The 24,144-nt window shown below is 44.6% G+C and overlaps 1 protein-coding gene and 1 long non-coding RNA gene across 2 annotated transcripts; both read right to left on the reverse strand.

Annotated features, from left to right (window-relative positions):
• Positions 1-345: 345 nt before the first annotated feature.
• C6H2orf88 (chromosome 6 C2orf88 homolog) lies at positions 346-8,211 on the reverse strand. Its single transcript, XM_032189755.1, has 4 exons — positions 8,191-8,211; positions 5,284-5,357; positions 4,873-4,952; positions 346-1,496 (listed from the first exon to the last, which is right to left on the reverse strand). Exon 4 carries the CDS (start codon positions 1,328-1,330, stop codon positions 1,067-1,069), a length of 264 nt encoding a protein of 87 aa, XP_032045646.1. The 5' UTR covers positions 1,331-1,496; positions 4,873-4,952; positions 5,284-5,357; positions 8,191-8,211; the 3' UTR covers positions 346-1,066.
• Positions 8,212-19,879: 11,668 nt separating this feature from the next.
• Positions 19,880-22,767, reverse strand: LOC116490473. The gene is made up of 3 exons (XR_004253385.1): positions 22,689-22,767; positions 21,555-21,640; positions 19,880-20,046 (listed from the first exon to the last, which is right to left on the reverse strand). It is a non-coding gene; the product is annotated as an uncharacterized LOC116490473 (long non-coding RNA).
• Between the last annotated feature and the right edge of the window lie 1,377 nt (positions 22,768-24,144).

The following is a 24,144-nucleotide window of genomic DNA, read 5'->3' on the forward strand; positions in this document are numbered from 1 at the left end:
CTGCTCAGGCTCGAGGTTCCTGTAGTTTGTATTTGCATCACCGAATGGTTTTATCACTGGGCACGTGATGAGTCTGCAGGAGCTGAAGGAGCGCATCCTGTCCCCAGGGCGTCACACTGGAGTGAAATTCCAGTGCAATGCCACCACAGTCCCATGAAATGAACGCTCCTAAAACATTGCTACACCAAAAACCCACAACAAAACAAAACAAAACACAACAAACAATACAAACAAACAAAGCAAAACAAAACCCCAGCATTGTAACAACAACAACAACAAAAAGTAAACAGCTTTGGTTTGAACACAGTGATCAGATGTTAAACTGTCTTGCTGCGGGATTCTAGAGAATAGACTTCATGCACGTACAGAAGCCAGAGCATCTGTTACCTTAATTATAATGCACTGTTTATCAATATTGTAATGTTTCTCACTGGTTCTATTCAGAATGGAAGTTGAGAAGTATCATAATCCATATGGTTCCCTGAATACTATTTGGTTTCATAAAATGCTTCTTGTCACCTTCATTATTTCGCGGTTTACAGGCTTATTCTGGTCAAAGAATCAGAAGTAAAACTCATGACAGCAGTTACCTTTGCTACATAGAAGAACCTGATTTCACTTCAGCAGAACACAAACAGATTTGCCAAGCATACAGTCCTTACTTCCACCTACCAACAGGCCGTACGGTTTTTTATGCAGTACATAAAAATAATCCAGGCTTTGTTCTGAAGCATCTTTGGGGCCTCGGTGGCAGTGCTTGTTCAGTTGCAAGGCAGCTGCCTTATTTTCCTCCTCCTCTTTTTAAGACTTATTTCAGATCACACTCAACATGAAGACAGACTACACTCAACTTACGGCTGATAACAAATAACACTCGATTAACAGATTTTAGTGTAATCCAAGTCATTTCTTAGCAATATAGATTAAAAAGCATTTTTTTTCCAGCCTTTCCTTGCAAACGCCTTCAGCTAGTGGCACTGTGCTCAAGTCAGGGCTGATTTTACTTCATTTGTACTCGTACCGGGTGGAACTGCTCAGCAGACAGCACAGCACTGTGCGTGCAGGCTCAGGGCACGTCGCTCTCGATGAAGGGAATGTCGCTGTATTTGCTCTCCGTCACTGCCCACTGCTTCACCGCCTGATCGAGAATCTCGTGGGAGAGGCGGTGCGCATAGTCCAGCACTGTGGTGCTCGACGGCCCCTTCTCGTCCACCATCACTGCTATCAGCGATGATTTCTCCCCGGTGCATGCCTCGTTACCTTCCCTGCGCCCTTCAACCAGGATGGCGTTTGAACCCGGAAAGGCATCCTTGGATTTGATGCATCCCATGGTACATTTGAAGATGCAGCTGCAAAATTCAGTTCAACGGCATGTTTGGGTAACCTGGAAATGGTTTCCTCGGTCGATGCACGGCGTTGCTGCTTCTCGCCAGCGGCCGCAGCTCTTCCAAAGGGACAGAACGTCCCCCGTAGTGCTTCTTTACTTCTGGAGAAATCTGTCAAAACAGTGTTTCATATAAATGAAATACACAGCTTGCCATTCTCAGTGAGCTCACAGGAGAGCTGGATTTGCTACAGAAGCTCGTAGAGCCAACTGCGCATGGCACGCGTAAAACATTTTGCTTATCAGTAACATCCATCTAACATCCATCTACTACAATTATTAGGCAAAGTCTGGCTTGAATTCAAGCTGCCCTTGAGTGCAGTTCCCAGTACGTGGTGTGAACGAGTAAATCATATATAATGGTCTATATGCAATACAAATGCAAAGCCCGAGGGAAAAAGAAGTTTCTTCCAAACAGGTTACGCAGTGCTATTTTCCTCGATCAGTAAACAAATCCCATTTAACTCCAGAGACCGATGCTGTTCAAAAAAGTGACAACAAACAAACCCCCCACCCCCCACCGACAAAAGCATCACGCAACAACCACCTAACGATTACTTAAAATTACTTAAGGTTGCTTAAAATGCAGGGAGCCTTGCTCAGCTTCGAGAACAAGCGCTCTGCAAGGCACCTGACCTCCAGATGTGCTCCACAAGAACTTGCTAATAGAAGTTTCTACTTTTTTCCCCTTTCTCAACACGTGAGAGGGTCGTGTTGTCAAACTCATCAAGACCCAGAGCTGTTTTCTCCCCAGTTCTGCTCCATGTTTTCTGTTTACCAGGCTGCAGAGCTGGTGCTCAGGCTACTTTATGCAGGCAAAGCAGAATTTGTGCTGTGCCTGACTGTGCTTGGCATGAGCGGACCCAGAGTTAAGAGACTGCCAGCCAAAATAAAGACTGTGCTGCACAGAGACCAACTGTTCCCTACAGCTTCACACGATGACGTTGTGCTAAGGTCAGCCAAAGTTAAACATTTTTTGTAAACAGCCTTTGAAAACATAATTACGGCAAAGATGCGAAGCCTTGTTTATTTGTTTAATTTCCTGGGGGAAACAGGGGCTCCAAGCCGGTAAGCTGATCGCAGGCACATCTTTGCAGAGGAAATCAGTCTGCAGGCAGGCAGGCAGTCCTCGCAGGTGGGACAGGGCTTCCCCAGCCCAGCCGCTGGCCGGTGAGAGGCAGGTTCCTGGCAGCTTCCCTCCTCCTCCTGCTAGCTCCTGAGCACATCCCTGCCTCTTCAGGAAGGAGTCGGTGAACCTGGAGCCCAGCGCTCGGAAGCGGTGGGTGGCATTCCTGGCAGGAACTCAGCCCTGAAGGGCTCCTGAAGCCACGAGGTAGGTACAAACATTTTTGTATCATCTGCTCGGTGTCAGAACAACTCAGCATTTTAGAAAACCATCTGTAAATCATTCTGATAAAATTCTGTAATTTTCTATTGTCCATACTGCCATGATGCAGCACGCGCCAGACCCTGGGCTAGCATTGGTAGTTTCACTCAGCACAGAGGAGAGCTAAACTACTGGGGAGATTTTTATTTTAAGAACTTACTATTAAATGAACAAAAAGAAGGATTCTCTTCACTGCACAAGAAACCATATATATCCCTGAGGAGGTTTATAGAAAAAAAAAAAAAAAAAAAGCAAGGCTCATAGCTGTTTTTCAACTCCATGTATTAATGAAACTTACAGTGCTTACAGACCAGGGGCCAAGGAGATGTCTGAATGCAATTCAGACTTCTGAATAATTCAAAACATTTTAATAGTGTTTTCTTGCACACATCTAATTTCAATATTTATCATTAATAAAACATTAATAAAACAATTTCCACTTGCCTATCTGGACAAATGCGTATCTCAAATGATCTACTATGGTACAGAATCACCAACAGCACTGGATAAAGATTGCAGCTTTCAGGTATTAACAGTCAAAGTAATTCACAAGCTTCACACGTGGTACCCAGCCTGCCCTTCTCACTACACTGCTGGTGACAGAAGTTTCAGGTTAGATCTCTTGACCTCCTTAGTCTCAGCCAGAACTACAAATATTACAGACTTAAACCTCAGCTTCCCCTACCGTACTTTGAATGCTGTTCAGACGTTCTGTGCCCCAGTTGATATACCCAGGTATTTCTGTCAGTTTCATCTTGACATTTTATCTAACGACCATCTGAATTTGGATTTTTTAATCCAAGGTTGGAGCCAAGTTCTTCTCTATGTTATCATTTTTGGGCACTTTTCAGAAGAGTTTTAGTTCACCGGTTTTAGTTCGCATTTTATCGTGTTAAGACATTTTGCTCCTACAACTTGGAGATTTCCTTCCCCCTTTTTAAGGGACAACAGATGAGTTAGCATCTATCAGAAAGATGGAGGTAATGAGGATAGAAGGAGGACAGACATCTCCTAAAACAGGCAAAAAGAAAGGCCAGCATCTTCCTCTTGAGGATTGACCTCTGTTCCCACCTTCTCACCTCTGCCTTTTCATTTGTGCTCACTCAAACGTTGGTGTGACTGTCCTGTGCAGAGAAAGGGTGGGCTGGAAAACTGCTGGAGTGCAAGACATGCAAGACAACTAAATTGCTTCAAATTGATTACTAGTTAGGCTTAATGCAAAGTTATTGACCCCAGTTTCAATTCTAGACTGCTGCTCGTTTCATTATTTATAGAGTGCAGTCCTTACCAAGTCGGTGTGGTGTGATTTATAGTTTGCCTGCTCTACGTGAGTTAATAATTGTTGGTGCATAAATGGTCGGACGTGAAGTTGCCCTCAGTCTTTTCCTGTTTTTCTGACAACTGCTGCTTGCACACAGGGGAGAAAGCACCGTTTAAATCCTCCCCACCTAACTCGTCTCCAGAGTGTTAAGTTATGGCCCGGAGTTTAACATGCCTTTTTGCTCAAAACTCACATTTTGGTGGGGGGCAAGAGTTCATTTTACTCCTGGCACAATGCTTCACTCGCTAACTGCTCCAGGCAACACTGTCAGATAAGAATCTGAGTCAGCATCCAAGCTCTAACCCGTGGCCAGGTGCGTTTCAGGAACCCCTGCGTAGATGGTTCAAGGCTCGGGCCAAAACCTCTGGGTGTAGCTGCTCGCTGGACACGCTTCTGTGCTCAGCTGAAGGCAGAAGTTAGCGTGCTGCCACCTGTTCTGTTCCACTCTTAACCAGGAGTTAAAGCAGCAGCATTACAAGCCGTAACAGATATTCTCTTTTTAAAGACCAATTTTACAGTAAGTGAAATGTATTTTTCAGACAAGCTAAATCAGCAAGTGCTTAGCTGCGCTCAGTTTGGGTGGACGTGTAGTCGATAAGCTTTTAAACACCTCATTTAACTTCAATTCTATACATGCTGTGTGTTGTTTCTAAAAGGGTCCTGAAAACATGTCCCTGGAATTTCAGGTTGAGGTGTTGTTTCACCTGTTACTACACATCCATGCACAGTGGTAACACAAAGACAGAAAATATTGAGGGAGCTGCACCATGCTGAACTCACCTTGCATGAGAGGGCCAAGCAGTCTCTTTGCCGGCCTTCTTAAGTGTTTCCTGCCAAGCTAAGTCCATTTCTAATCACTGCTGAAGGAAATAAAACAACATTGAAAAGATGCCTGCAGTTTCCTATCATGCCATACAAAATACAGAAGGAGGGGGGAACAGGATGGGAGACACTCATAGCATAACTGTAGTTTTATTTAGATAAATAAAGATGTTTTAGCATTAAAATAATCAAAACTTTCAAGATAGCTCAGCATAGCCTTGCCCAGTTGGACGCAGTGGGTGATTTCTGCCCTAAGGGAACCGGGCTCCTCACCTCCCAAACTTGTAGGTCCCAATGCAACTCCTTGCAGCGCGGAGGCATTTAGCTTCTTCCCCAGTGCCCATGAGGGGAGCTCAGCGTGCTACTTACCAGCAACGCGTCTGCTTTTAACAAATCATCCCCCTTGTCCCCAGAGCAGCACAGACAGCTTCACGGCTGGGACTCTGCAAAGGGAATTGAGAAATAAAACTTAGCACGTGGGAAGGTGTCAGAGCTGTGTCGTCGTCGCAAAGGTAGATGAATCTCTACGAGCTGTCCTTGCAGAACCCTGCTTGCCTGCTCCCCCCCCAGCGTTTGACTTTGTCAAACACAAAAGGATGATGCAGCACTTCAGAAATTACACCGAGCGAGAGGCTGCAGCGATGCACGGCCAGTTCCTTGCCCTGGGCGTGCAGCGGGGCCACTGCTGGGGCAAGGGGCTCCTGCCCCACTCGCAGGGTGCCAGCCCTCCGCCCCCTGCAAGTGCGGGTTGTGGGTCCGGCTGGGCTGTAGGACGGGTACGATGCCAAGCATCTGGAGTGCCCCATCTTGTGCCTGAGCTTAAAAGTCCTCTGTGATTTTCTCCGTCTCCAAGACAGATGCTGAGACCTGGACCGTTCATCATCCAAGCACAAAGGGAGAACGGTCGGACAATCAGTGCTGCCATTACCAGGGGAATTGCATTACTCGGTCGTAATAAAGCCAGCCAAACTGAAGCCTCCTGCTTCCCTGGGCTATGAAAAAGCAGCAGCACAGTTTCCTGGGCTGATGGAGAGAGGAGTTTGAAATTTATGTATAATATTGATGTTGCAGAATAGGGATAGGAATGTTAGAAACTGTTCAGCACAAGTTCTCCTCCCCACTGTCAATAGCAGAAACTAGCAGCGGGGCCTCCAAAACTACCCACAAGATGCACATGGCAGAAATACCCGGCCAGTGGTTATGCGTGCCAGCTGGATGTGCAGCCAGCCCCAACAGCATTTCTCAGCCTTTCAAAAGTAGCATATATTTTTTATTCTAAAAACAATCTGAAAAATTAAACACAAAGGGAACAAAATTTCCCCGTATTTCCACTGAGATTACAAACTCTTTTTTCTCAGGCTGACGTGGGAAGCCCGCCAGACAAGCACACCACGGGGACAATCAGAGCCACCCACGCTGGCTGACAGGTGACCCAAGGTGCTAACAGCAGAGGTAAACCGAGCAGCACTCGGGGCACCCAGGTACCTCTGGGCTGTGCCTTACCACACGAAATGCCTGCCTCCTCCCTGCAGTAGCGGAGAGGAGCAGGAGCCCAGCTCATCCTGAGGCTGCCTTCCCTCTCCCTGGCGAGGTGGGGTGCCAGGCACGAGGACACAGCACCAACACGAGGGCAGCCCCGCCAGCACCGTGGGGTTCAGAGGCTCCCCCGTGCAGAGCAGCCCCCGGCAGGGCCTCCCAAAATGTGCCAGCCCAGCAGGTTTATGGTTGTGCCTCTCCTTAACACCCAGCTTCCCGCAGATCCTACAGAGCAGAGGCACGGACACGCGTCCATGAGGAAGTCTCTTTCTAGTCATAGGAGAAGAAAGTTAAAATGCTATTTTAAGACGATTGCCAAGACTCAGCTCCCCCAGGCAATCACCGAAATACCCAAATACACCAAAACAACGCAGGCAATGACGAGCAAGCACAGCGCCTCATCCCTCACAGCGCCGTTCCCTCTCCCTGGTGTTGCTTGCTGCCGACACGAGATAAGAGCTGCAGATTGGAGGGGCTGCGTGCCGGAGAGGCAAACAACCGCTGTGCCGGCAGGATTAGCGCATCAGCGAAAGTCTCCTGGCTATCTCGCAGCACACGCTGGAATTTTAAAGCCTTCCCCCCGCCCCGGCTAGAAGCGATTAACTCCTGCAGGCTTCCAAGGCAGCCTGTAGCTGACTGGGGCAGCAGCACAGGACCAGGGAGCACTTTTCTTTCACTCTTCCCTTCCAGAGCCAGGCATGACCGCTAGCTCGGTTCCAAAGGCTTCTCAATAAGAAGATGGTTGATGCAGCAAGCATTAAAGATGAAGCAAGGAACCTGTACATCAAAATAGCAAAACCTCAGGAAACAGCCGTGCCACTAGGTCCAGCTCTCAGCAGTCAGGTGTGTTTCCATCCAGGAAGCAGCCTTGTGAGAGGCTGAGAGCACCATGTGCTTGGTAGCTCTGTCATTTCATCAAAGTAGAAGTGTGCCCTGCTCAGCCTGTCCTGAAACCCTCCCTCCTGCCTTCAGCACAGCGGTCTGCCTGCCAGGGCTGCTTCCAGCTTGGAGAGCAGCCCGGAGAGAAGAGGTGAGGAGGATGCTGAGAACTCCTGACACGACCTGCTCCTGTTTAGCCCATGTAACCGTCGGTACTACTGCTGCTGTCGGAGCGTGGAGGACACATCTCCAATGCTCTCTGTGCTTGGCTTTTCAGCGCCTGGTGGCTGTGCCCCCCAGGACACAAGCAAGCCGGCGTTCATCAGGGCTGCTCTGACAGACCGTGGGCAAGGGAGAGTCACGGACTCACCACCCCCTGCACACAGACAAGCACGGGGTGTCTGGCATCCATCACAACTTGCTTTCTCAGTCAACACAGCCGGACCAAATGGAGTTCCCTTGTCAGGCAAAGCTTCGGAGGGAGGCTGTAAAATACAGGGGTGAAGCACCCGAGGATGCTGAGCTGCTCGGAAGCTCCACCTGCAGGGAGTGCAGCCAGGACTGAAGGAACCCAGGCACAGAGATGAGAGAGGAACGCCTCGCCTCGGGGGGAGGCAGAGCTGAACCTCCCCAGGCACCCAGCCCCAAATCCCCTCAGCAGCTCCCGGCGGGGCTCCCCGGGGCAGCGCCCAGACCCCCGGCTGCCCGCCTTGGGCTCAGCCAGGACCTCGGGAACCCGCTCCTGCCCGTGCTCAGCCTCCAGCCCGGGGTGTGGGGGCCCCTTCTCATTCACCCACCCCACCCAGAGCCGTGCCGGGGGCTCCCAGCCCCGTGTCCCCCCCCCGGTCCCCCCACACGTACCGGCGGCAGCGGGGCTGCTCCTGCGGGCGCGGGGCGGCGCCGGGCCCCGCCTGCAGCCGGCGGCGGGCGGGAGCGGGGGCGGGGGCGGCTCCGCCTCACACGGGCGGGCTGCGAGCGGCCGCTGCCCCCTCAGCGTCCCCGGCAGCCTCACGGTGTCCCCGGGGCCCTCTCGGGTGTCCCCGGGCCCCCGCCCGGCCCTGAGGGTCGCGGGGAGCCGCCGAGGAGAGCCCCGGCCCCGCGGGGTGACACAGAGGGGGGGTGTGAGAGGGGCTGTGGGGTGCTGAAGGGCTCCATGGCGAAGTTCTCGTCAGCCAGAGCCTCCTGCGCACCAGCAAGGGGCACAGCTCCGGCTGGCATGGCCTTGTGCTGAGGTGGGGGACACGGGGCGAGAACCAAACCCAAATGTGAAACGGGGCTGCTTCAGCGCCACAGCCCGCCTGGTGTCAGGGAGTCATGGAGGTTGGCAGACACCGCCAGGACCTGCTCCAACCACCCCCCTACCGCCACTGTCACCACCAAACCATGTCCCCAAGCACCACGTCCAGCCCCTCCTTCAGCACCCCCAGGATGGTGATGCCACCATCTCCCTGGGCAACCCGTCCCAACGCCTGACTGCTCTTTCCGAGGGGAATTTTCTCCTGATTCCCAAGCTGACCCTCCCCTGGCACAACCTGAGGCCATTCCCTCTGGTCCTGTCACCAGTTACCTGTGAGCAGAGGCCGACCCCAGCTCCCCACCCCTTCCTTTCAGGGAGCTGGAGAGAGGAATAATATGCTCTGTAGCGTGCATAGTTAAAAGGAGGTTATTTTAATTAAAACTTTGTTGATGGAAAAATGTTCCAGCTATAGATTTTTCTTTTTCCTGAGTCTCTTTTATATTATGCATTGCTTTTACGTTCTGCATACAACTGTGATTTACCAAAGCCCTTCCTTAAAACTAGTATTTCTTAAAATACTTTCAAGTATTGCAACCACATTGATTAAAAGTAGGAACAAGTGTGATGGGAGCAAGCCTGAGCACAGGCCACAGAAATGTGCTGCCCTAGTTTTCAACCCTGTTACTACCAAAAGTACATCACAGTGGCAATTGCACGCTTGCTCCAAACCTTAGGGCACAACATTGATTTCTAGATCAGGATTATTTTTGGAACGTCCCATCCTCCTGCTCTCAAATATGGTTCAACAGTTTTAAACTTTGAATAATGAATATAAATGTAAACCCTAATTGTACTTTCCTGCATGAAGATACCTCTAACATTAAAAACATAATACACAACCCACTGCTACAAATTCGATGCTTCTTTTTTGTTGTTACTTAACACGCGCATACTGGTATAGCTGAAATGAGAAGAACAGCACAAGGCAGCAGTGTGTTCACTGAGCTTCATGTACGTTATAATGAATCCTCAGCACTGCGTGAGCATAGCTGACTTACCATCAGTCTTCACTGCGACTGTGGTGAAATACTTGGGGAAAGACCTGTTCTTTTCCAAAAAATGGGTGAAACACCCCAGACAGCAGTAGAACTTGAAGCATGTGCTCGGTGTTACTCACACTTCCACATAGGCATCGGTGTCTTTGAGGCTCAGGGCTGAGCTGCAGTGATTCATAATCTTATCCAGTCACCAGCAGGAACACCTCTGCTAAAACATTTGGAACGATTTACATCACCATGTTTGCAAACTTTTCTGTGAAGAAACAACATTATTTACTTCAATACTTATCTAGATACTTATTAACATGCTAAGAAGTTAATTGCGACAGTATGTTAAACTATAAAGGTGGTGTGCCCTCACCAAATGAGATACAAGGTGTGGGTATTAAATGTAGGTGCTAATATGGAAGAAAACAATTGTCAGCAATAAAAACTGAAGAAACCAGAAGAAGGGTTATAAACCAAATTATGTTTCTATACAGCACAGTTTTTTAGTCAATTGAATGTAATAGATGTTAGGTACTTCTGCTTCCACAGGTGTTAGCTGATAATCTAGAAAGTAATAGAAAGTCTGGGAAGTCTGTCTAGAACAATCTTAGGAATCTTTAAAAAAAACAAAACTTAATTCACAAAATGGGTATTGGTTGTTTAAGAAAACCTGTAATATTTTGAAGAAATCATATCATATCACGTCTCATTGAAATACTGTTCAAAAGCCGACAGTAAGAAAATATGTTGGTGGTTTTTGGGGAACAGGGATGACAAAGTTTCAAAAAAAACATTAAGTGGGAAAGAGGAAGCTTTTGTCCTCTGTTTTCTGTAATATAAGCCCTGAAATTGCTTTCCTTACTTCTGCTTCCCAGTCGGAAACCTGATGCCTGATTGAAATAAACCTCATCCATTCTCCATCATTTTTATCCATCTCCCAGCTTCTGCCATCGCTTAGCAGTTTTACCACTAGCATTGGTAAGACAGTGCATATTCAGAACTGAAAAGCATAGCTGTCTGGTTTAGGTTCTGTCTTTTGTAGCACTGTTACAATACATGGCTTATATATGACGAGATAAAAGCAGGGCCGGAGTCTGGCCTAAGGAAGAAGACTTCAGGACAAAAGGTTGACGCCAAGCAGCTTATTACATATAGGACATTAAATCTGTAAGAGAAAGTCAGGGATTCATTGACAGTTGGATTATTAGTCACGCCAGATAAAAGTGCTTGGTGGGTTGAGATACTTTTGTAATGTAGAACCTCATTTTATATGCACCATATGCTCCAGAAGCATAACTAAGAGAAAAAATGCTTTCAAGAGAAAGGAAAACAACAAATTACTGAAAATTTCAGACTGTTTTGCAAGTATCTTGTGACTCATGCCAAGCAGTTTCACCATACTGGATTCTCTCAGGTTGTTCTAAAACTCAAAGAGAATTATACTGAAAAAAACTAATGCTTTCCGAATGCTCTTGGGGCTTTTCACAGGCGGGAACTGTGCCGGAATTCAGAGGAAGCCAAGAAATGTTACAGAAATACTTCTGAGTATTAATTGTCATTTCAGATAATGCTTCGTTAACAGTGGAATTTCTTCCCACGGAGGGAAGATGACCATTTCAGTCAGTGAGGAGTCATTGGTGGCAAGCCCTTACCTGTTTTTTGCGCTAACAGAGGAGTAAACTGTGCTCCCCAGGGAATGGCAAACAGTGGCTTCATCTTGGTGGCACGGCAGCGACAAGGATTTTCCTGTTTTCAGGAAACTTCTCCGAATGTTGACTCTTGCTGTGGTGCGTGTAGCAGCCAAGCGCTCAATCACCAGAGCAGCCCTACACATTCATCATGAAGGAAAACTGAAACAGCAGTAATAAAAACTTCCAGGAGCCTGGGGGGAAGGGCAGCATTACCTTTTGCTTCTGTCTGTGAAATGAAAATTCCCCTCAAAGCACTGGAGGACACTGCAAACACGGCACAGGCCTGCAGCACAGCAAGGAGATTAACCAAGCATGAGGCATTAGAATATTGCAAAGAGGATCAAAAGAGATTTGTGACCGAAAATCCACACACCAGAATTACAGTCAGCTGAGAAGCTGGGCAGACAGAAAATGGTAAATCTTTTAAATTTAGATATCTTCTAAAATAAACTCAAAGGTTGGGGTGTGCACTGCGATGTGTCACGCGAGGCCTCCTCGTGATGCGAGGCTGCAGACAACGCCATCTTCTTTCTAAACAGAGAATTCTCCTTTTGTGATAATATTTAATGTGATTTTGCTTTTTTGCTACGTAACATGGCCACCGATGTGCCCAAAACCAAGAGCCCTGAGGACAACAGCAGGCAAAGTAGTAGCCATGAATAAATTGCCACACAAATGGAAACAACACAGAGAAATACCAGCAACGTAAGGACCCAGTCGCCCCATAACACTCCCTTCTCCAAAGCAAAAAGCAGTCCTAAGGTTTCCAATACAAAAGAGATTAAGATAAAACAGGAAATAGAAAATTGCAAAAACCCAACCCTTGCCTGGAAGATCAGTTCCTAAACCCTGAGAAATTCAGCCCTAAGGACAAGCTGCTGACAGGCGTGCAGCCCCCTCACATAAAGGATGTCCTCCACTTCATGCGCCGCTCACCTGCCTGCCCAGCACGCCCAGGGGGGGACATCCAAAGGGCCCCGAACTTACGGTGCAGTCTGAACCCAGCAGTGCGCTAATGAGGCGGGCAGGAGAATTGCCTCCTGAGGGGATTTTCAAATAGGAAACGAGCCAGAAGAAGAACAGCTTGAAAAGAAGCTGGGGTACAGACTGCCTGAGAGGCTGCATTAGGGCAAAGACCGAGGACTGAAGGAGGAGAGTGCTGAGGATACACGGCCCTGGGGGAGGTTTATGGGGGACTGGATCAGAGCTGCTGCTGCAGAAGGCGGTTTCATTTTCTTAGATTGCCTTGTTGGCTGAGATCAAGTCCTGTGTGCTCTTCTCTCATACACCAACAGCACCTTTTGCTGCACAAATGTCAAGCACGTTCCTTTATAAAGTCACGAAATGTCTTCAGCTGTCACTAAAATGAGAAAATCATTTTCAGAAGAGTTTCATTTACTGACAAAGAACTGTCCTCATGATTGCCGTACATAATAAATATTTTGTCATCTGCAGATATTATCCAATACCCTGATTATTTAATTATCTTGTCATATCTAAGGCTACTGTCCAATATTTGATATCCTTTCCACTACATATCAAGAGGTTTTCAACTGCATAATTTTAAAATCAGAACTCTTGCACACACTGAGATTTAAGCAGATTAAATGGCAATAAAAAAATGGGGGGTGAAATAAATGATTTTTTTTTCCATAACTAGAAATATGATCTATAACCACATGGCTGTCGTGGTTCCGCTTGAGTGGGCAGCCGAGCTCCACCACAGCCGCTCTCTCACTCCCCCTCCTCAAAGAGGAATGGGGAGAAAATATGTGAAAAGGGCTCAAGGATTGAGATAAGGACGAGAAAATCACGCAATAATTATTGTAACGGGCAAAACAGACTCGGCATAAGGAGATAGTAAGATTTATTGCCTACAACTAACAAGCGAGAGAAGTGAGAAAACAAAGGAAAAAAAAAAACAAAAGCACCTTCCCCCCCCATCCACCCTTTTCCACCTCCTCCCCCCGAGCGGCGCAGGGGAACGGGGAATGGGGGTTATGGTCAGTCTACAGCACTTCTTCTCTGCCGCTCCTTCTCGGTCACTCTCGTCCCCTGTGCTGTGGGGTCCCACCCACGGGATGCAGTCCTTGATGAACTGATCCGGCGTGGGCTTCCCACAGGCAGCAGCTCTTCCAGAACTGCTCCAGATATGGGTCCGTACCACGGGGTCCATCCCTCAGGAGAAAACTGCTCCAACCTGGCTCCCCTACGGGCAGCAGCTCCTGCCAGATCACCTGCTCCTGCGTGGGCTCCTCTCCACGGGCTACAGGTCCGGCCCGGAATCTGCTCCGGCAGGGGTCTTCCACAGGCGGCAGCCTCCGTCGGTGCAGGGCCACCTGCTCCACCGTGGTCTCCTCCACGGGCTGCAGCGTGGAACCCTGCTCCACCGTGGTACTCCATGGGCTGCAGGGGGACATCCTGCTTCACCATGGTCCTCACCACAGGCCGCAGGGGACTTCTGCTCCGGCGCCTGGAGCACCTCTCCCCCTCCTTCTACACTGACCTTGGTGCAAGGCTGTTCTCCCACTCCCTTGACTCTCCCGGCTGCTGTGTGGCGCAGCGTTTTTTCCCTGTCTTAAATATGCTCTCACAGAGGCGCAAAACAACATCGCTTATTGGCTCGGATCTGGAAAACAATGGGGCCCTTCCCAAACATGGGGCGGCTTCTAGATCTTTCTCACAGAAACCACCCCTATGGCTCCCTGCTACCAAAACCTTGCCACGTAAACCCACTACAATGGCAAAGAAAAAAATAAAAAATGACTTAATTCACAGTATACATAGGCCATAATACCTCTAACTCTGCCTTGATCTAACTTTGGTTTCTGGAGGAAAGAATAACCTTTAACATGGTACAAGTAATTTCTCTTGGGGGAAAAAACTGTCTTGAGGGAATCGTGAGCACCACAGAACACCCCAGCTGAAATAAAGGGTAGTTATGGATGGTCTGTATAATGCTTACACTTTACTAAGAGATTCACCAGAGCATGAGTGCATGGCTCAGGAGCCTTTTTTAAGGTTATGGCCTACTGTTCTGCTTTTAAGTCTCAGTCTGCCTAATTTCCACTTAATTTTAATTCCAGATATCCACTCCTACCTCAAATACAGCAGTGGAAAGAATATTTTAGCTGGAAGACAGACTGGGACAGCACAAGCTTGCTATACAGAGGCTTTGACTGCTTTTTATTAGATGTTTTGATAAGAACATTTCTAAAAGTTTAATGACTGAAAAGACTGAAAATATTTAATTGGATAAGATGCACGAGTCTAAACAATGCATAAAGCTTACGATCAGGTACCGCTAAAAAATTAAATAAAAGAAAGCTGAAGCTGGTATGCCACTAACATGTGATTTGAACTGGTGAAGGGGCTGGGATAAGACCAGGACTAAGACCTGGGTTTCTGTGGTCAGAGTTACCTGAGATCTTGTACTCCCCACTGAGCAGAGCTGGGTACACCTGTAGGTTTGGGACTGGCAAAGGCTGCTGTGTTAGTCCAGGGCTCAGGCACATCCATCAAGAAGTATCAGACGTTTGTATCAGTATGGGATGGAGTCTCAGCAAGGAGTCTGAACAAGGAAACGCGTGTATATATAGTTGTGTGCACAAATAACCTACTACGATCTAGTATCTCAAACCTAAGAGCTGTCTTGCACTTTGTTTTGGCACAGTGTTACACGGTTAACTTCACCCATTTGATAAAGTAGTTGGAAAGGTAAAACAACCACCGAGAGACAGAGGGATCACAAAACATCCAGCAAGACTATCCTGTCCTGGGTGGTCTGCCAATGACCCCACAGCTTAATATTGCAAATTAACTCCTATTAACTGGGATAACTTTCAGTTCTCCTTTGGAAAGACTCCTTTCCAAAGAAGTCTGTTCTTTGATGTCTGAATTAAACATTGTTCGTCCCACGTCGTTCAAAGTTCAAGATACTACTTGTGGGCTGCACAGCATCTCACTAGCTGGAAAAAGTTAGTCAAATCCTGACTCTGTGATCAGAGGCCAAGCCACTGGATGTGACTTCCACAGCAAAACTTGTGTCACTCAGCACCAAAACAAGCCCGCATTTAGTGAACGAGAGGAGTCATTCCAGTAGCTCAGCCAAGAGCCCACAAACACATGGTCTGACAAATTCTTTTCAGCAGGCGTCAATGGTACAGACAGACAGACACATTATTTCAAGGCTCATTTCTTCTCAATCAGAGGGGATGAACTGGAATGAACAGTTTCAGCCGAACAAGAGTATTGAGAGTATTGAGAATGAACAAGAGTATTTTTATCTGTCTCATCTACGAACAGCACCACGTAGTATCAGCAATTAAATAACTTCATGTCTGTAACCTCTGCCGCTTGCCACCTTTTACCCAGCTCCTTACAGGCTTGCAGAGGTCTCATCACCGCAGCATCTTAGCACATCGTAACTTTTGTTCTCTTAACTATCTTCTGAGTGGAAAATGAGAAAGAAAATGTAATGGTGGGGAAAGGAAGGACAACGAGAGGGAACAGGAGGGATAGCTTGCAAACCCTGTAGGTTTAACCTGGGCATGCACTGGAGTACTGCACAGAGAGCTCTGATCGAACGAGCTGAGGTACAGCACCAGGCTAACGAGATTATAACGCATCCTTTAGCAGCCCTGCTGCTGTGCTGCATGGCTCTGTGTTGCACTGACAGCAGGGACTCATCCATGTCAGCTCACCCGAAGTTGGCTCCAGTGTCCCAGTACAGGGTTGCTTTGCATGGTGTAGGCGTGCCCAGCAGCTGGGCAGGCAGGTGGCTGCTTTCATTGGTACAGATTTGGATGGTTGGACTAGATGATCTTGGAGGTCTTTTCAAACCTTAATGACTCTATGATTCTGTGAAATAGTAAAGGCTATTTAACCATTAGTACTCCCAATGCTGCTGGATGGGAAGTACTAAACTGATTTGTGCAAGGTCACATGCAATCTGGAGGCCAGAATCAGAAAGCTGGCCCTTCAGTTTCTCATAATTACCCCTTGTGTCAAGACTTCAGATAAGAAAAAGAGGACTTCACACTTGCGTAAGTAAGTGACAAAACTCTCATTGACATCAGTAGAGACAAGACCCAAGTTTGAAGATCCTTTAACCAAATACCCTTAGTGTCCAATGCCAAACCTCTGAGTTTTTCCAGTTGTCTTTTTCTATACTGAAAGAAACATCCCAGGCAACTACAACATGTTTACAGTTGTAAACAACTTGCTACTCAATGAACTATTATCATGACTTTAATTAATAAAGTATTTTGTAAGTATTTTCCATAGTCTTTTGACAGAATTAAAATACACTAGATAGAAATCTGCTACAAATACAAATATTATTTAATGCAGATGGATTGTTAAATTTACTTCCAAGACTTGCTGCACACTTATTATTCAAGCAATCTCTTCCAAACATACCCAGAGTGACAATAAATCAATGGCTTGTAACAGCGAATGTAATATATTATTCCATGGACACCACACACAGCTATCACATCATCCTGTTGTGATATTTGCTTGATGTTCAGATAATGACACAGTTAAGAGGATGGTGTTCCTCACCTTTTTCTTAAGGTGAGTAAAGAATGAGAAACAGCTTCTTGGAAAGATGCTTGTTGAGAAACAACTTGGAAACGTTAGCCCTCTCAGGAGAGGGAGCAAGAATCTCTTCTGTCATCTTACATAAGTAGCCTGTGAGCCATATTAATTTTTTCCAACTGAAACTTACAACAAAATATGGAAGACTTACTTCATTATTATGAGAAGTTGCAAGTTTTGTGTGTTCTTAACTAATTAAAGGTTAAATTAATTAATTAAATTAATTCTTTGAATGATATGCACCAAGTAACAGCCACTGCAGCCGGGCATTTACATTCAGGAAATTATTTTTGGAAGAAGCTCCTGGTTGATGCAAAAGGGCAAAGGCCACTGGAATTTGAAATCAAGAAGCACGGTCTATTAGGGTTAGATCCACAGCCTTTGGAAGTCCATATGATCTAATAAATCATTTTAATGCATGTAGATCAGACTGCCTTTGGAATTTGTAGCCTTTGGTGATATTCTGCAATATTTTATTAGTATTTACTTAAGGTTTTGTGTGTGTGCTTGATAGAGAGTGGAATTGCACACAAGGTTTGGTTTCTTCAAGCAGCACTGTAACTGTTCTTTGAATCTTTATCATTCTTTAAATTTCATATCATCACTCTGGTCTTTGAAAGAAAGCGATATACATTCTCTGCATTTGACTCTGTTGGTATTACAGGCACGAATAAAGAATTTTACAAATGTTGTTGGTGTCCCTTTGGATATTGGTACAGCTTTTTTATTCTCTGTAGAAGAAAACTAGTAATAAGATTTTGCCTTTTTTTTCCCCCTTTCTTTTTCCTGTCTATGGATTTCACAAATGGTGTTAGAAATGTTTACATGGGCGTGTTGATGAACTTAACACAAGTCACTACAAATAGTATCCATTTCCCCCATCCCCAAAGACTCAATGCTACAAGAGTCATGAGAAGACACTTCAAAGATTCTCAGTCACTTTGTAAAGTCATCTCTGAGTGTCAGTCAAGTGAGCAAAGCCTGTTTGAGCTGTGAAACCTTTTTTTCCTCTTTTTATTTATATTCTGCTGCTCCTATGCTCATGCATATAGCAAATGGGAAAAAAAAATAATTCTTAGTTCTTGAAGTCTTCGCTATACAGCAGGTAATTTTATAGGTAACATTAAGTATGAAAACCACTGCATAGTAGTAAAAATAATATCATCTTTTTCAAATTTTACCTTGTAATGAAAGGTTTTCTAAAATAGAACATAAAAGTCTATGTGATATGATCTTACCTTTGAGAATTTTGGGGTTCTTGTTCACTGTTAAATTACACTTAAGGGATGTCACCAACAGAATTACGATCTGTTGTAATTATTTCCCCAATAAAACCACAGTATTTGAAGTAGAACAGTGCTTAAAACTATCGTATATATCTATATATAGAGAGATATACACAAATACATACATGTAACTTAATATTCCAATATATTGTTCAGGCAAATTTAATCTGTGTAAATTTCTTTTTAGACACAAGACACTTTCATCTCATGGAAAAAGCCAGAACCACCCAAAGCAGTTCTCATGACATTTATTTGTCCATGCTCAAACTGGACATGACTGAGGAATGATACCTTCACTCTGCTTCCCAGACAGACAGATTTATAGAACAAATAATTCAGTTGAGACTATTGAACATGCAGTCAGTCAGAAGGAAGAACTAAATTGCTTGCAAAGCTTACAGGATTTTATGTTTATTTTATATATATTTAATATATAAAGGACAACAGGACTGAATAGCTCAATTAAAATGTCTGTTCAACATGCGGGTGTTTTTGGAAACTTTCAAATACTGGTATGCAGAATGAGTAAATAAAAAACAACTATAGTTAATCTACAGATGTATTATTAATACACTGACATGCCTGAAGTATTGTAGCCACTTTTAAGACATTGTTGATTATTCCATCCTAAAACTAACAACCCCCTCATGGAGAAAATAGAGAGAAGGGGAAAAAATAGCACAGAGCTGGAACAGCCTAATATTGAAGAAATGGAGCTATTAGAAAAGAAAGAACAGAAACCTAAAATTGTGCACGGAACAGAGCAGGCAGATAAGAAATTGCTGTTTACTATTTCCCATAGAAAAGCACAACAGACCCTATAATGAAAAGGAAAAGAAGAAGTAAATAACAATAATAAGAAGTTTCTTTATACAATACCTAACTAGACCACAGGAGATGCTACCTTTATACTGAATTCAGAACACACAGCTTTACTGTAACATGCAAGATAAGGTTTGGAAGGGATATCTTATCTCATGACTTCAAGATAAAGACAAGCCTTAGCAGAAATCAAAGTGGAAACCTGTGAAATGGCAGATTATTTTGCATGCTTATGGACATTTCTTGAGAATTATACAATTTCTTAGTGCTCATGATTTTAGTGAAGAAAAATAATTCTACAGAAGACTCAAAGATTTTTGTTACATGTTAGATACATAGATATCATCTCTAATTTCAAGCCTCACCAGATTTTGCAAGTTTACCAGGCTTGTTTGAATTATTATAAAAATAAAAAATCAAAAACCACCACAAGTGGAGGCATATGACTACTCTGACACTCACGATAATTGTACTGAGGTCCATCAGCTTTTCTATTGATTTCTACCTATTAATGATATTCATGTTCTATTTGGATTCTCTGGTCTCTTCCTCAGACCATGTGTAGAATAGCAAAACAAGTTTAAAAAAAAAAAAAAAAGGCCAAGAACAAACCAGCAAATCAACCAATTAACCAACAAAAAAAACAAAGTCACCCTATTTTATAAAGGCTGCTGCTACTGAAATGTGTGAACAGATTATCTAGATGCAAACTGCAGCTGATACTTCAACTTACTGCTCAGGCAAGCTTGCTGTAGGGTACAAATGAACCAGTGTAGATAGGATAAAAATGGGTCAGTTCTTTAGCCATGCCTCAAAAACTGACCTGAATGCTTTTCTGATGAATCAAGAACGTGCACTTACCCCAACGAAAACTCTGCCAGCTGTGAGCAGGTCTTCCTGTCAGCGTGAATCACATGTTAGTCATGACTACTCAGTAATTCAGCACTGACTGAAACAAGGCAGTGGTGGTCCATTCGGGCAGGCTTGCTCCAGTTCCTTGCCCTTCTACTGCCTTTGTTACCATTTTTGTAATTCTGTGGAAGAACGAAGGTGAGAAAAGTTACCCCAAGGCAACATTCTGAAACAAGATCTGACCTACCCCAAATTCAGGTTTAAACAAAACACTTCATGTTCAGCCCTGCGTCAATGGAGGGCTGATAAATATTCATTTACCACTGCTGCAATCTGCAGCTGGGAGTATTTCAGGACTTCAATCCTTTAAAAACTAATTGAAAAGAACATATTATGCCTAGAAATTACTGAACATGGTGATATCCACAAGCTACAGATACCATTAGAGTGAAAAATACTTTTTGATTAGATTCTCTTCAGGAAATCATAATAAAATTACTGGTGTCATAAAGAAGTCCCATGAGCTGGTACGTGCAGTGCAATGAGCTGTACCACTCTGGGCTAACGCAGTTTGAGGCCATTCAGAGAGATTGTTGAAACGAAGAGCATCTGATTTGCTTGGTAGAGCTTTCCAAGGTAGAGCTTGGCTTGGTAGAGCTTTTCCAAGGTGTTACACGAGTGGAACATACATTGCTCAATGGTTGGATCTGTTCCATGTGAGCCAAAATAGAGGCTACAAAATCATCTATCAGTTTTCCCTTTTTTATAACTCTTCAGTAGTGATGAATACCTGCAAATGAAGTCTAAATTTAACCCTATATAGTAATGGTCAGATAATTAACTGTTAACTTCACTGATGAATAGACTAGCCTATTAATTTTGTAGTGATATCAGCTGATACAAATCTTGGCCCCAAGTGCAAGAAGATAAGCCTGTCACTAAATATTTAGCATTTTTAAGTACAAAATAATTCCTCTGTGAAAGAGGAATAAGTAGTTTCTTCTTATCATTTTGGTAGACTTTTTTTTTTCTTTTAAGAAATGCACACCATTTGATGTGTAAGAGAATTCAAGGAATTATTAGTGGTATTAGTGTTTTCCTAGCTAATCTCTTTTATTAAGCCAACCAGCACAGTAAGAAAAAATGAGCAAGCTTTTGAACACAGAACCTGCTCTTTTGGCTCAATATCTAATTAAACCCAATATTGTATACATGTGTGTACACCCTCCCCCCCATAGCTACACAAATACAAAAGTAATATTTTTAATGCAATTTAGAATCTAATGAAGTGATTTTTCTCTACCAAGTTATCACTGGGATACTGAAATTAACCACGCTGCTTTCTCAGAGGTATTGATATAAATCATTAGATTACATCAACCAAACTTCAGAACTGGTGAAGCAGCCAACTGTACAATTCCAGTCAATAGCTATTAATTCACTTTCCTTTGATCTAAAGGCATTGGACGAGGTGTCAAAATGCCTTGCGATCTCATTAAGCCACTTGGATGATTTGTAGAAAGTGTAACACACTAATTTGATACAATCAATCTTATGTCCTGTTTGCATTGCATTACTAATTTTATCATCCATCTATTTCAATCAATATGCGCTACAAAGCCTTAAAGGTTTGGTTAGGCTAATTTTTTAATCAATCACAAGCTTTTGCATGCATCAAGACTTTTCTTACTTGTTAAAACTTCAGGAACAGTCATGAAGTACTTGCTTGCAGTTCCTCAGATTTATGTACTCCAAATATCCCGGTACAAAGTTCACCTGGCATAAAACAAGCTTTTTGTACTTATCACAAAGTAGCATACAAACAACTCTGTATTTATTAATCTGGATATCCTATAAATATTTTTTCCATTAACTATTCCACTTCTATATAACTCCTAAGTGTTTTTGTGTAACTGCAGAGGTGTTTTGAAGGTCTATTGCTGATGAAGTTGAAAAGCAACCAACAAACAAACAAACCCCAGTCAATTTCTTTGTGGTTTAACTTAACCTTATTTCTCATCAGTGAGTCGGTTGGTGCTGCCAATTAGTGGCTTGATGGGATAGAAGAGCTTGTTGAGTCCCAAGAAAAGACACGTACATTTTTAAAGTAGCAGCCTCTAGATTGTGAAGAATTAGAAGTGTCTGCTAAAGGAGCCAGAGATGATTCCCAAGAGGAAAGGGCAGTAAAGCTAATGCTTTAGCCAGTGTAGACTGTTATCCTTAAGTTGATGCTCTTATGTGAAGCTTCATAATGGAGCTCATAAATAAGAAACATCTTTAATACATCAACAGGAAGCAAACAACAAACAAGAAAATATCTGGAAAAAAAGGAGAGAGCAAAAGCTGTATTTCTTCTTCTTACACAACAGACAGTATTTAAAGTACTCTACAAGCAATGTCTTATGACTTCCTGAGTTATTTTTACTTTTCAAATATTTACATTTACAGTATTTAAACACGGATCTAAATACTACAAATGAAAATCTCTGACAAACACCTGTGTAGTGCCTGCAGAAATTGAGGCACCGTGCAAGTATGACTGGCCGATGCTGGTACATGTGCTAGCAACAAGGGCAGAACACAACTGTACATTTTTAATGTCTATTTAATTGTAAAATTATTGCACTAAATTATTATTGGAGGTATTACAGCATGACTCCTTATGTCCCACCCCAAAAAGAGCTCAGAGAACATGTTGCCACCACAGCTACACACTGCTGGAATGATATGCCAGGCTTGCCACTGCAGAAAAATGGTTTTGTTTTAACCACTGGAATTTGATGCACGTGTACAAATTCACTGTCCCATGAATTTTTTTACTTACCATGCACAGCCAAGCAGGGGGCATGTTTTGCAGGCTGCCCCCCTCCTGCCCATTCCTGCCCTCAGCAGAGCCAAGACCACGGAGCTGGACCAAAGCAAAGACATTTCAACCTGTCATGCACTAGGAGAAAAAAAAAAAAAAAAAAAAAGAAAAAAAGAATGAAAAAAAACAAAAAGGAGGAGCATTCAGAGCTGTAGCATCCCCCCGACTTCCCCATGGCCCAGCGGGTGCCGTTCCCCAAGAGCCCAGCAGGGGCCAGGCAGCGCACAGCAAAGCAGGGAGCGACGGGCAAAAAAGCCCCGTGCAGGCATTGCGCCGAGGGGGACGTGCAAGCTCTGCTGATGCCAAAACGAGGTGCTTCGGTATTTCATGTGCTTTCATTGTGCAAATGCAGAAATGACACTTAGCCACGTCCAGCAACAACTCCTTGGGCGAATTTCGCATTTCCCAGCAGTGCTGGAGAGGCTGAAAAGGCAGGGCTCCAAACCAAACAGCCCACGGGAGTGGTTCTTGGCTACGCAGCCTCCGAGGGTAACAACAATAAACCCACCACCACCCCCTGAGGGCTGTGAGGATTTTGTGCTTGTCCTCAATTCAGGGAGGTGATGGTCTCCCTGCTACAGGTGTGCACCCGACTGACCTGAGCTTCGAAAAACGCTGTGGACAACGAAGGGGCAAGCCACATGCCTGGGTCTGGGGATCATGCTCCTTTCCTCCTGTGACTTGGGGTTGTTTTCTTCAAGCTATTTTAACAGACACTGAAGAAGAATGCAGGAATTCTGGGTAGAAGCATAAAAGATACAAGACTAAAGAAAAGACAGCATTCTGTAACAAGGACAGAGCCTTTGGAATTAAACAGGTGTTTAACAGGGTCCTATTATACGAATTCTTATAAGATCGGTAATTAGATGTCCTAGTGAAAGCTGCAGAATAAAATGCTGAATACAAAAGAGCTCAGAAAAGCTGGCATCGTTTACTAAAATTGTATCCTCCCTTAAATGTTTTTAATAAGCCTAACAGGAATAATTTTCCCTATCTGCTTGTAAAGTGCTTTTCCATTAGTGTATCTGGTCGGTTCTGGAGCAATGACAATTAATGAGCACTGGAATATGCGGGAGAGAAAAACACCACGGGGATCTTTTGGCCCAGTACACATGTAAAATTGTGCCTCGCAGCACAAAAGCTGCAGTCAGGAAGGGGCTGGGAAGTGCGAGCTGTCAGCCACAAGCTGAAGGAGACCCCACGACCCCAGCATCTTTTGGGCAAGCCGGGAGATGCATCCAAGGCTGAAATTGCCACAGCACCCGTTTGCCACCTGTTTTACCTGTTTCTCCCATTTTATCCTTTGCATGCTTACACACCATAGCTGGTGGGAAAGTCCCAAGCAAGTAGGACTCACCACCATCTCCCATAGCTCCTGAGGTGAGGCAATCACCTGCCAGGTTTGCCCTGGTAC

The sequence above is a fragment of the Aythya fuligula genome, chromosome 6 (genome assembly GCF_009819795.1).
Source record: "Aythya fuligula isolate bAytFul2 chromosome 6, bAytFul2.pri, whole genome shotgun sequence".
NCBI lineage: Eukaryota > Metazoa > Chordata > Aves > Anseriformes > Anatidae > Aythya > Aythya fuligula.

Coding starts and splice junctions, on each gene's coding strand:
- C6H2orf88 (XM_032189755.1), bottom strand. CDS start 1,330: ATGGGATGCATCAAATCCAAGGATGCCTTTCCGGGTTCAAACGCCATC.